Source organism: Pelodiscus sinensis, chromosome 22, assembly GCF_049634645.1.
Source record: "Pelodiscus sinensis isolate JC-2024 chromosome 22, ASM4963464v1, whole genome shotgun sequence".
In the NCBI taxonomy this organism is placed as follows: domain Eukaryota; kingdom Metazoa; phylum Chordata; order Testudines; family Trionychidae; genus Pelodiscus; species Pelodiscus sinensis.
The window spans coordinates 6,273,848-6,287,463 of NC_134732.1; the positions used below are offsets into that span (position 1 = coordinate 6,273,848).

At 48.4% G+C, this 13,616-nt stretch overlaps 1 protein-coding gene across 3 annotated transcripts in view; it reads left to right on the forward strand.

The window, feature by feature from the left end:
• PAPPA (pappalysin 1) overlaps positions 1-5,990 on the forward strand; it is a 242,284-nt gene extending 236,294 nt beyond the window's left edge. For all 3 annotated transcript variants that reach the window (XM_075905988.1, XM_075905990.1, XM_075905989.1), the window contains one exon: positions 1,540-5,990. In XM_075905988.1, coding sequence (XP_075762103.1) covers positions 1,540-1,647 — 108 coding nt within the window. In that variant the 3' untranslated portion in view covers positions 1,648-5,990. The remainder of the gene's footprint in view (positions 1-1,539) is intronic.
• The last annotated feature ends 7,626 nt before the right edge of the window (positions 5,991-13,616 follow it).

Sequence of the window (13,616 nt, forward strand, 5' to 3'; positions counted from 1 at the left end):
TGCAATAGGCTGAAATCAACCTCTCTTAGCCAAGCACTCCAGGCTGTTGCTTCAACCACTGCTCGCTCTTCCTCAAACAGACAATGTGGAGATTTTCTCTGCACAGAGCAAAATCTCCCACTCCCATTTCTTCCATGGGCCCCACCCACTCAGTCCTGGGGCCCCTTTGCACTGCGAAAACACCACGCGTTTAAAGAGCGCTCTTGGAGAAACACGTGTGCCTTTTCATCCTTAGGAAGAGCGACGTCAGGGTCAGGCTCCAGGGCCTGCCCTGAGGAATGTAGGCCAAGGTTGTCAAATCTAGGTGCATAAAACTGGATGCAAAAAGTCCACTCTTAGGCACTAATGAATCTTTTGAATGACCAGTGTTTTGGAAAAGCAGGTTACTTATTCTGGTGCCTAAGGATAGATTTAGAAGCCTAGATTTAAGCACAGAAGTTTGAAAGCCTTGGCCTTACCATGTGGAACTGGGCCTGTATTTCTCCCTTGCAGTCCCATTGCAGGTCCCGACTCTAAGTGACAGAACAGTACTGGACAGGCCCTATCACATGGTGAGAACTTTGACCCTTGGGATACCAGAGCTGCCACCTGGTTGTGAGTTAGTGCTTGTGGGCTTTGGGGGAGAAGCATGGCCAATGGGCAGTGTAGACCAGGGAAAACATAGCCTTCCCAAAACTGCCTACATGCCCAGCAGCCGGAGAGACTGGAGCCGTGGCGGGGCAGCCCAAGACCTCCAGGTCACCAGGAAGGATCGGGCTGGGGTGGGTGGGGCTTGGCTCCAGGGGTGGGCCCTGGATAGAAGGGGTGGGGGCGGGGCTTGCCTTCCCCTGCTGGGCCTACACCCACCACCTATGGGGAGAAGTGGCCCCTCAGAGAGACCAGGAGCCTGGCCCCTTGGAATAAGGGAAGGTAGTTGAAACAGAGCGTTGCAGAACAGCCACAAGTCGGACCGAGACAGCGCTAGTTCTTCACACAAGCACACCCGCCCCGTATTGATGATAAGACATACTGCGAGGGTTCCGTGGACTGTGCCTGGAGGCCCAGGGCTGACCCTGCCCGGCTCCCGCCTCCCAGCGACAGATAGTGTCTTTGGGTACGACAGCTTCAGTGCCAACATGGACGTGGCTGGGGGCGGGGCCTTACACAGCAGCACTGAACCCCACATCCCGGAATCACCTCTTCTGTGGTTAGCATGCTAGCTAGAGTACAGAGCAGGGGGTATCTCCCCAAGCTGCCATTCACACCCCTGGCCTCGATACAGACGTACCTTTGGAGGGAGGGCTGCAGTGTGCTGGGGAAGCAGCGGGAAAGGCTTGCACTGCTGTTGTCCATGCTGCTAAGGGACAGAGGTCTTACGGTTCCAGTGCTGTTGATCCAGTGCTTGACTAAATCACACCAACATAACACTGAGCCAAGGAAGTCAGGTAGGCAGCGGTTAGCTGGTGGCATCTGCCGGCTGAGCTCTGTTCCATATCCACATGACCGTCGAAGAGTGTGTTCCCCTCATGCCCTTCCATGTGTTTTGGCTCTACTCCATAGGTTATTCCTTTCCCTATGTCCTGTGACCTCCAAGCAGAGTGTGCTTGCCTCGACCCTAACGCTCAAGAGAACAGTCAGAAGGATGTACGCAGCTTCAGTCGCGGGTAACGTACAGCAACGTGGGATGGCCGATCGCACCGCTAAAGGCAGGCTCGGAGAGACACTGCATCCTTTTTTGGTATTGTCTTTTAACATTTAGCTGCTCAACTGGATGGCATTTCTGCACCAGGGACCTTTAGAATTCAACCAGTCTGCCTTTAATTTTTGTCCAAGAAGAACTCAAAGTGTGTGTGTTGGGGGGGGGGGGGTTATGGATTAAGTATCTCTTAACTAGCAAAAACAACAAACAAGCAGAAACAAAGAGTCAAGTCAAGACTTTTTAAGTATCAAAACAGCATGTGTTTATGCAGTTGTGTGCCCACCTAATTTGAACTGTTTGTATCTAGATCTAAGGCGAGAAACAAGCCATATAGAGATTGAGATCAAAGCAAAAACTCTTTCCCCTCTCCAGCGCTCAGACCTCAGACCATTCACGGAAGAGGCTGGGCTCTCGGAAGAAACCAGGCCAAGCCTACAGTGATGCTGAATGCCAACGTACCCCATGCCCAGGGCACTGAGGTTAGGATGAGTCTGTGCATCTTGGCAAGTGTCTTTCCACACGCCTGGGGGCTGAAATGTGGGTTGCATTATCTTATCATGGAAATGTGGCACCCAGGCCAGGTGCTTTGCAAGCTGCCCTGGGCTTTTCTGCACAGCTCCGCTGGCCTCTGTCCAGCCTGCAAATGGCAGCCCTCGCATGTGAGCGTGCCGAGCCATTCGCTGCTGGGCAGACCGTCCCTTGGCGAAGCAAGGGCGAGTGGCTGGGCTGAGGCTTGGCATACACATGTTAGGCTGGCATTGAGGATTGGAGATTATTGCTCCTGAGAGAATAGGGAGGGTAAATCGAACCCCCGTACTTGTCGTTCGAGCATGTCTGCTGCTGCTACTCCTGCTGCTATGTCCCATACAACTAGTTTCTTTACTGTGTCAGGACAGGGTGACAACAACCCCAAGCAACCAAACAGTCTGCCTTAAAGCTTACCTACAACCTGTCTTTCAGACCCTCTGGTTTTCTCCTCAGCACTGGGGCAAGAAACCAGGACACCAGCCAGCCCCGGGGATTTGCTGCTTCAGCTCCAGCCGGCCAGTGGTGCCTTTGATAGGAGTGTATATTACACTGAACAGGCGCGGCCTCTTCCTGCTGGTCTCGGAGAGGCCGGGGGAAGGGGAGGGAGAGCATGCAAAAGCACAAGTGGCAAGGATGGCTGGAGACAGTATTAGCGTTCTTTGAACCCGATTTGTCAGTATTAAATTGCGAGGCCCGTGGGCGAGACAGCCGACATGGGGACTTCACAGCAGAGCTGCTTGGAACCTGCCAAAAGGAAGGGCATTAAGAGAGGCTCCCCTCAGACCTTCCACCTGCCCCCTCCTTCCCACCTCCAGTTCTGGTCCTGAAAGGTGTACTTTCCACCCGCTGCTTAGTCGTTTCTTAATTGGGGTTCAGCCTTCTCAGGATGCTCAGATCTCACTGAGTCAGCACGCTACCCAATGGAGCCAATGCGGACATTGCTGCTACAACCCTTTCCAAACATATCCCTGAGGTCCGCACGCTAAGGGCTGGATTTGCATCCTGCAGTTTAGGGCTGCTATTGACAAGAACACCTCCCTGAAAGGGTGAATTCCCCTTTCTGCAGGGCTCAGCTGAGAGGTGGATCTGATGGAGCCTTACCTGGGAATCTCAGCAGCATTTTAGAGCTTGGACATCGTATTTAAATACATTCACGGGGCACCGAGCTGGCTGGGGGACCGCGGACACTCTACAATAGGCTGCAATCCCTTGTCTGAGTTTTCAGATGGTAGGGAATTGGAGAAGATGGGGGAGGGGACTCAAATCCATTTTAAGCCAACAGAGGAATTCTGTGGCCTCTCTGAATTCAGGGACACCAGAAGCTCCTCCCCACCCCGGATCATTGCCCACCTTGGGCCTCTCAGTGGCACTCACTGAGGTAGGGGCATTAGGGACCCTCCCTAGAACTTATGTCCATTGGCTGTTGTCAGTGCCCACCCTTCTTCAGAGGCTGTATCTCCCTTCTCCAGCAATGGCTCACGTCCACATGGAAAATCAAGAGGCTTGTAGAAACCAGGGTCAGGATTAAGGCTACAAGGGTAAAGGGCCAAACACATGTCTGACCTAAGTCTATTAAAGCCACATCAGTTACACTAGGGGAGCCCCCTGCCACAATTCAAAGCCGGGAGGGATGAGGCAGGGAATTTGTCATCAATCTGGTGGTGCCTGATCCGTAGAACAGGGACAGGGCTGCAGTCTAAAGGAGTGATTTCAGAATGCGTTTCTTGGGCTTATCTTGAGTGAGAATTGCAGTTATTCCCAGAGCTCCCCAGCGCCTGGCAGCTCTGGGCCTTTTTTCTCACATCTCAGGGTGCTATCCACAAGGCAGTGCCTGTGAGACGGTGGCGTTGCCTCTCCCCTCTACTGGCACCAGCGAAAGAGCTTCCAAGCCCCAGATGCCCATTCCATGCCGACTGGCTTGTGTCCTCCGCACCGGGCACATTGGCAGGAGTTCAGCTCCGAGTCTCTTTGCACCACCCAGAAAGCAAAGGCCTGCTAGGCCATGGGCAGCTGTACTGTGTTTAGTCTGTGTTTGGAGACACAGGTGCAGATACCCAACTATAGGAATATAATCGCCCCCTAGACTGCTCCCTAGCAGAGACCCCCCCCCCCAAAGACAGCTGGGAGCGCCCGAGACCTCAGGGCCACAAGAGCCCCTTTGGCGTAGAGATGGATCGATACTGAGAAGACAGAGCAAGCTGCTACTCCCAAAGATTGTCTGTCTTTTTTTAGAGGGGAGGGGCTAGTGTGGAAGGAGGCGTGGCCTCTCACCCATCCAGCTTCACATGCCAGTTTCAGTGCTGCAGTCCCCAGTCTGGCAACAGTGGCAATCTCCTCTCCAGGGCAGAGCCTCCATGCTGCTATTTACCCCACCGGCCTGCCTAGGCCATACGTCTCCTCCGGTGGCACTCAGCACCAGGAGCGGATGTTAACGCTGCTTTGCGCTCCCGTGGGACACGCATGATGGGGATGCTGATTCCCAGCTTTGCCCACTTGCGCTCCCAGAACACAAGCCTCCCATTGTGCCTTGCTTCTATGCGTAGGTGGGCAAGTGAAGGGGCCTCAAAGGATCATGGGCCCTGTACCAGCCTCCCTCTCCTTTGTGCTTGGAAGAAAAAATTAAGCCAATCCTTGGCCTATAGGGGGGTAATTCTTTCAGGGTCTGATCCACTGCCCACTAGCACCGGTGGAAGGGCTCCCAGGGTGCTTCTACACAGCACCTGAAACTTGAAATAAGATACGCAATTTGCGCTATGCTAATTGTGTAGTTTATTTCGTCATTTGGCACTGTCTACACAGCACCAAATTCTGAAATAAAGTGCTATTTCGAGCCATCCCTTACTCTCCTCGTAGAATGAGGTTTACAGGGATGGCAAAATAGCACATCCGCTATATTTCGATATAGCAGGCGCATTCAAAAGACACAGAGTGGCTATTTCGGGATACCTCTGGTATCCCGAAATAACTTTGCTGTGTAGACCCATTGACTTCAGTGGGCAATAGACCAGGAGAAAGGGACGTGAGCCACCAAGCAAATGCATGAAAGAGATAAAGCCCCCAATAGCAGTTGCTCCCTTGGTGCAGGTCCCATTTCCCTGCCTGGTTAGCAAGTGCATCTTTGTTCCAAGATGTGGGATCATAGTCGCTCATCCTCACTGGGCACAAGATTTGCCCAGGCTCGGCTCCTGCTGCTGCTAGCTTCCGTGATTAGGAGGGGGGAGAGCTAGGTCAGAAAGTGGTGAATCATGCGTTCAGGGGGTGGAAAAAAACCTTATCAGCTGCTACCCTCCACCCCCAACCGGACTGTGCTGGTGTCGCTGCTTTCTTGCACATTATGCTGCCCTGCAACCAAAGCTGGGACAAGAGACTTCTGCCAGAGGATCGTTTAAAGTCAGGTTCCAGCTACCTCCCTTCCGGTTTTGGTTTCACTTGGTTGTAACTGTCGGTTTGTTCTAGGTTTTACCTGTGTTAAAAAAAATTTAAAACACAAACGGTTTCTTGCTGCAACTGATTCAAGTGTGGGGGGGAGTTACAGAGAGAAGAGAAGGAGGAGGGGGAAAAAAAGGAAAAAAAAGATGCATGATCCAAACCTGAGAAGAGCAAAACCTATTTTTGTGTGTTATTCTGCCAACTGAGTAGAAAGTTAGACACTTATGTGTAGATTTCCCTAGAAATACAGTGAAGTGTTTATTGCATTGTGGGGGGGGGGGGTGTCAGGGTTTGGGCTGGTCTTTTTTTTTTCCTTGTGCTTTGTGTCAAGTCCAAGAAATAAGGCTAGTTTGATTTGTTTTTTTTGGGGGGAGGGAGGTTGGTATATCGTTTTTGGAGGGTGGGGGTGGGTGGGGTCATTGCATTTATTTCTTCCAGATTTTTTTAACATGTGTATTTGTGCTTTTTTACATTATCCAACTGTACATATACATTTAATCAGTATTTCACTGTGCTCAAATTACTGCACTCCAAAATCACTGCACAGTCTGAATTCAGAACAACAAGACAGCGAGCGAGCGAGAAAGAGACAAAAGAAAAAAAAAGAAAAAAAGAAAAGAAAAGCTGCTAAATGATCAGACAGGTAATTCCAGTGAGTTGGGATTAGGGGCACTAAACATTTCCCCGCTTCCAAGATTCCATCCCTTGATTTCCATTAGAGGCCAAATTAGAAAACAAGGAGGTGAGTGAATGAGTTAAACTGACACTTAGGCTGGGATTTCCTAAGAGCATTAGATCCTGGGAGTTTGGTGTCTAATGCCCTTAGGCTGCTTTGAGAATCCTTGCCTTAAGTCCTCATCTCGCAGCGTTCTCACCTGCAAAACTCCCACCGACTCCAAAGAGAATTAGGTGTGTGTTTGGCCTGTCACTGGGCGAAGGTCAGGTGCAGCGGTTGACAACTTCAAGGTACAGGGCCCGATTCTGATCTCAGTGGTGTAACTCCATTGACTTCGGCTGAGTTACTTCCACCTTACACCATTCAGGGGTCCAGTCCTGTGAAGCTCTGAGTCCTTCCAAAAGGTGCTGAGCAGCACTCTTAATACTCACCTGGGAGATTGAGCCTCCTCGGACCAGGCCTGTTCCCATTGATGGAGTTTAACCTTTGAGCCCAAGGAGGTTTGATCGGGGCTTGCTGAGAGCAGCCCCAGAACTATCAAGCTGTGCTGCCGCTGAGCTCCAGTGCATGAGGTCAATAGAGAGCAATGCAAAGGCTAATGGATTGCTCTTGCTACCAGTGACACCAGTTTGCAAACCCCAGTGGAGTAGAGTGTGAGTAGGATGGGGATGTTGTTTTCATTTTTGCAATATTTTGTAGCAAACCATTTTTCACTTTGGCCCCGTTCTATAGCTCAGAGTCAGTTAAAATCTAATTGCTTCCTCTGTGGCCAAGCTCAAGTGCATGATTCAGCATGGCTAGAGTCAGAGAGAGTGAGTCCTGGTGCTGCAGGTGCAGTACGGGCCTTGTGGGGGAAGCGGAGCTCATGCGGGTCGTGCTTGAGCCAAAAGAACTCAGTTCTGAAAATGGTTTTGGTTCAGATTTTGTTGTTTCAATCCGTGGGGTCGCAATTCAGGCACCATTTGTGATCATCTGAGTACAAAGAACCAGGGCTGTAATGAGACATTTTTCACCAGCAATTCAAGAGGGAGGAATTGGAACCATTGTGGAGTTTGCATTGTACGGCCTCTGTAATCACTTACCTGTCTGTACATGTCAGGCTGGATCTTGTTCCCATCAGCACCAACAAGAGGTTTTTTTGCTATTGACTTCAATGGGAACAGGATTGAGCCATATTAGATATATATATGCTATATATATAATATTATATGTGTAATATTATATATATGTGTGTAGTATTTACAAATAAAACTGTGATCTCATCTAGAGAAAAATAGTACCAACTGCTCTTCCATATTTATGTATCATATTGTATCTTTTTATTATTGTTATAATTATGTTTATTATTATTATTATTGTTATTATTATTATGGAATCTTTCTGGCACTTTCTGGAAGCCACATCAACCAATAATCCAAGGAAGTGCTAGGGATCTATTTTCACAAGAATTCTACTGGTCTACTGTATACAAGAAAAATGAAAAAAAAAAGCAGATAAACAAAATACAGTTCAGCCCTTACTTCTGTACCTCACGCCTGTACGTTTGCTGCTCCTATGTTGGGTTTTTATTTTGCATTCGTTTGTTTTTAACGGATCTAATTTAAGTCTCCAAGCAATATATAAAGATGTAAATAGTAAAGCTTATTTATTAAGATTGTCATCCTTTTTTAATTTATATTTACACAATTGTTCATCTAATTTATTTCTTTTTTTTCAATACAGTTTTTAACAGTTGTCCTTTTTTTGGTTCATGAGCTTTTTTTTTTTTTTTTACCATTTTTCCACAGAATTTCTTTATACAGGTTTTTTTAAAAAAACAAAACAAAACAAATTCCTCTGGTCTTTCAAATACAGGTCACGTGTCACTTCAAAAAAAAAGCTGTGTCAAAGACATAAGAAATATTTTGCCATTGTTGATTCCTATACTTTAAAATTCTATATTATAAAAATATATAATACCTTGTATGCTTAAATATTTAACTGTGTGATTTTGTATATATCTTCATACACATGCTCACACATCTAAGAGGGTTCATGTCCCTTGATGCTGGGAGAACAGAGAATCAAAACCACAAACAATATAAGCTTGTATTAAAGAGTTCTGAACTGGAGTGTTTTGTTGTGCCACATCTTGTTTCTTGTTGTAAGTGAACACTGGACATATTGTACACTTGTAAGTGAACACTTGTAAAGAACATTGGCCTCTAGTAAGCATTTGATTACATCTGATACAGGGACCCTAGTGCGGACTACAAAGGTGTGTGTACGTGTGTACAGAGAGGATGAGAGAGAGAAAATATTTATGTTGAAACCTGAAGAGGTGTTGACTGTGGGGTGGGAAGTAGTTTGAATGAAATGCAAAATGATTGCACTATAGGCCATGAAAAGGCTTACAGTAGCAGTCCATCTGGTGTCTTTGACTTTTAAATAGTATGGAGTCTTATTCCAGTGCTACCTGGTATCTTTGCAACAGGAGCACTGGAACAGTAGCCGCCAATCAAATCACAATGGCCCCTGCTGCACCAATTAGTGAAGACCCTGGGGATGTCATGCATGCTAAGGGTAGGTGCTCCATTCAGGAAACCATTTTACATGCTTATATCCATCCCCTTTCAGGAAAACACTTAGGTATCGTGCTTAACTGTAAGGATATGTCTAGACTACATGCCTCTGCCGACAGAGGCATGTAAACTAGGCTACCCGACATAGTCAAAGAAACCGGGATTTAAATATCCCCGGCTTCATTAAAATAAACATGGCCGCCGCGCTGTGCCGGCTCAGCTGATTGTCGGCACAGCGCACGAGTCAAGACGCAGATCAGTCGACAGGGGAAGCCTTTGTCAACCTCTCCCTTATGCCTCGTGAAATGAGGTCTACAGGAGCGGTCGACAAAGGCTTCCCCTGTCGACCGATCTAGGTTTTGACTCGCGCGCTGTGCCGACGATCGGCTGAGCCGGCACAGCGCGGTGGCCATGTTTATTTTAATGAAGCCGGGGATATTTAAATCCCGGCTTCTTTGACTATGTCGGGTAGCCTAGTTTACATGCCTCTGTCGGCAGAAGCATGTAGTCTAGACGTACCCTAAGTGCTTAACTTTATGTGCTTACCTCAAATCCCATTGATTTCAGTGAGATTGAAGCAGTTGCTTATAGGTAAGCACACAATGAAATGCTCTTCCTGCCATATGCTGTTTGCTATATTTTGGGCCAGGACCCTTCACTTAGCTACATGCAGAGCAGTCAGCTAGTCTAGATCATTGCACAACTGCACAGAGAAGTATGGTTGTGGATCATCAGGCAAGAAACAGAAATAGCCCCCAGATCAGCAAGCTTCCGCCTGTAAAGGTACATGTCCCAAGGCCACATGTGACTCATCCAACTGCCTGTGCCACAGATTCACCCAGTAAAGCCCTGCAAACCTGCATATCCACTTTAGATCCCCGGGTACTTGTATCCGCAGATCTGGATGCGGATGTGGCAGTAGCTAGTGACAATAAGTTAACATTGGTCTCTCTCAAGTCAGCAGAGACTTGCCCACAAAGAGAGAGAGAGAGAGAGAGAGAGAGAGAACACAGTTGTGTTTAGAGCAGGGGATGTATGTAAGTTGAGGCAAACAGAGTCACATCGCCCCAACCAGTGGGGGGCACAGAACTCCTCCAGGGCTGGGGCATGGAGACCAAACTCTTCTGGTCCCACGTCAGGGAGGGAGATGTCAGCTCCTCTGGCCCTAGGGCTGCAGAAGGGGTGGGGAAGATCTAGTTCTTCTGGCTGCCTATGGACAGAGAGTCCCACCAGGCCAGAGCCACCTCCTCCACTGTGTGTGTATGTGGGGGGCGGGGGGGGGGGGCTGGAGAGCCAACTCCTCAGGCCTCTACGGGTGGGTGGATAGAGCCAGCTCTGCAGTCCAGTGTAGGCACCAAAAGTGCTGCTCCACCAGCTGCCAAATTTTTAGTTCCGTGTACAACCCTGCCTTAGAGATATTTACACTTCAGCAAAAGCCAGCATGGCTTGCACATCAGGGTACCCCTCCACTGGCCCTTGGTTGCTTTCATGACCCAATAGTGCTTCTGTGTTCATAACCCAGCACTAGCACGCCACTTACAGGTCTCCCAGGGAAACACGAGTGCCTCCCCTTGCTGGCCAAGCAGCACACACAAAGGAAGCCACAGCTTAGGCCTCGGATAACGAGGGGCCTCTAATTAGTTTGTAGTTGCCTCCGTGCCTAGGTACCGGTGCATAGGCAAATACAAAACTTTATTATTTCTATTTTCAGTGTCCTTTCTGTTAGAACAATACACATTCTTTTGGTAATGCTGTGGGACCACTTAAACGTGACTTAGCTTAGGGCCTCAAAAAATAACGAGTGGTCCTGTGGCACCTTAGAGACTGACAAAAACAGAGATACTCTCCGATCCTATGTATGTTTTTGTTAGTCTCTAAGGGCATGTCAGCACTAGGAAATAATTTCAAAATAAGTAAAATTGAAACAACTCTGGGGAGAACAAAATCAAAACAGTGCGTCCACACGATGGGCGCATCGAACTAGCTCAGAATGATTTCGAAATGGCGCCTGCCTTGGATTTAAAGTTCCTGAAAGCACTCTAGGGAGGGCACCAGGAGGCCCGCCTGTTCTGTGGCTGCTCGGTCAGGCAAGCTGAGACACGTGCTTTCAGGGGCTCCTCTCACACGCCATTCCCCTACTGCCTCCCCCCTCCAGGACGCTGCCCAGACACAGTGTACTCTGGGTGTCCTTGCAGATGACACAGCACTCAGCACGGAGCCGGAGCTGCTGCATAAGGTGCACTCTTTGCTTTTAAAGTTACAGACTAACATGGCTGCCCCTCTGAGACTTAGGGCCTCTGAGGGGCACTTCTACAGAGCAGAGCTAAAGTTGGAATAAGCTACACAACGTCAGCTATGTCAGTCGCATAGCTGAAGTCGAAATAGCTTATTTCGGCTTTTGGTGCGGTCTACACAGCAGAAAGTTGAAGGAAGAGCACTCTCCCTTTGACGTCCCTTAGTCCTTGTGAAATGAGTGTTACCATGAGTCAGTGTATGAAGTTCTCCAGCTTGACATGATGTCCAAATAAACACTTGGGCTGTGTCTAGACTGGCAAGTTTTTCCGCAAAATCAGCTGCTTTTGCAGAAAAACTTGCCAGCTGTCTACACTGGCCGCTTGAATTACCACAAGAACACTGACTTCCTACTGTCTGAAATCAGTGCTTCTTGTGGAAATACTATGCTGTTCCCGTTCGGGCAAAAGTCCCTTTTGCGCAAAAGTTTTGCGCAAAAGGGCCAGTGTAGACAGCAGAGATTTGTTTTGCGCAAAAAAGCCCCGATAGTGAAAATGGCGATCGGGGCTTTTCTGTGGAAAAGCGTGTCTAGATTGGCACGGACGCTTTTCCGCAAAACGTGCTTTTGCGGAAAAGCATCCGTGCCAATCTAGATGCTCTTTCTGCAAATGCTTTTAACGGAATTTTTTTCCGTTAAAAGCATTTGCGGAAAATCATGCCAGTCTAGACGTAGCCTTGGAGTGTAGAAGTGCTCTTTGTTATTTCGGAATAACACCAGTTAGTCCAAACTAGCGCTGCTGTGGAGACGTACCCGGAATGTCTCACTCCGGCCCAGGCTGTTACACTTTCTTGTTTGGATCTGCGTGACCCCCCCAGCAGGATTTAGTTCTCCCCCAAGAGGATCAATTCTCTAGTCTTAAAGAAATGCCAACAAGGGTATTTTTTGCTCCCATTTCACCACAAAGCCAGATACTTGCCACCACAAAATCAGTTCCACACTGGAGTCACAATGTAAGGGTAATATTGCCATGGGGGGGAGAAGGTAGAGCTCAGAGGTGCCTAAATCAATTATGTATTTCAGAAAGTTTGTCTGTTTATTCAAGAACTCCTCCTAAATGGTAGGAGTTGAGAGGAAGCTTCCTTCCCAATTTGGTGGTCCTGTCATAACTTAAAGCAAGGTCAGGAGGTCAGTTGTGTCAGGAAAACAGGTTGTGCCTAGACTGGGATTGCTTCTCAAACAGGAATGAGAGAGAATCACCAAATCAAGTTTTCATATACATACAGGCTGTGTCTAGACTGGAAAGTTTTTCTGCAAAAGCAGCTGCTTTTGGGGAAATCCTTGACAGCTGTCTACACTGGCCGCTTGAATTTCTGCAAGAACACTGACGATCTCATGTAAGATCGTCAGTGTTCCTGCGGAAATGCTATGCTGCTCCCGTTCAGGCAAAAGCCCTCTTGCGCAAATGCTTTTGCGCAAGAGGGCCAGTGTAGACAACACGGTATTGTTTTGCACAAAAAAGCCCCGATCGCGAAAATGGCGATTGGGGCTTTCTTGTGCAAAACCGCGTCTAGATTGGCATGGACACTTTTCCGCAAAAAGTGCTTTTGCGGAAAAGCGTCCTTGCCAATTTTGACACTCTTTTCCGCAAACGCTTTTAATGGAAAAACTTTTCCGTTAAAAGCATTTGCGGAAAATCATGCCAGTCTAGACGTAGCCAGAGAGAATCAAATGGAAACATTTTAACCTTTTTTAAGAAAGCTGAAATTAAAATTAACTTCATAAATAATACTGTGTTTGTGAAAACTACCATCATTTAAATAACGCAGGTACATTTGCCTTTTATCTGCCCCCACCACACTTTGTGGTGCCATGCTGGGAGCAATGGGTCAGCCACTGGCTCTTAAGGAAAAGCATCTTCAAATTCAGTCAGAGAGCCACATTCTGGCCACATGCAACCTGGATTAGCATTCAAAACCCCTTGGCCCCATGCCTGGCTGCAAGCCCTAGAGCACCCCATGAGGAGATTCAAGGGCATTAACAACAAAGATCGTGTGCTGCATGGCCCAGGGCTCCTGCCTTTTCACACCCCTGCCCTGCTTGCCTGGCAAAAGACACTAATTCTGGGCCTGCTTGTGCCACGCCGACTGTCCCATTTCTGATCCTTTTCACGCGCTGCCTCTCTTTCTTCTTAACCTCCCCTCCACCCCACCCCCGAGGCTGGCAATGCAAGCAAGAGGAAGCAGGCCATGCATGTTTCCATAGGCAACAGCTCCTGCAACGCGGCCCCCCCACAAGGCCAGGAGAGGTGGGAAGCGTCACATATCCCGAAGGCAGCCCTGGGGTTCAGCGTCAGCGTGGCGAAGAACTGCCCGTGCATCTCACGGTGCTGGGACTCAGCTCTGCCAGCATGTGCCACCTGCTAACCTGGCACCTTAAAAAACGTGTTTCAGGCCCCCATAGTTAAGCAACCATTAAAAATGTAAACGGCAGCCATGTTGCCTTCCTGAAGCT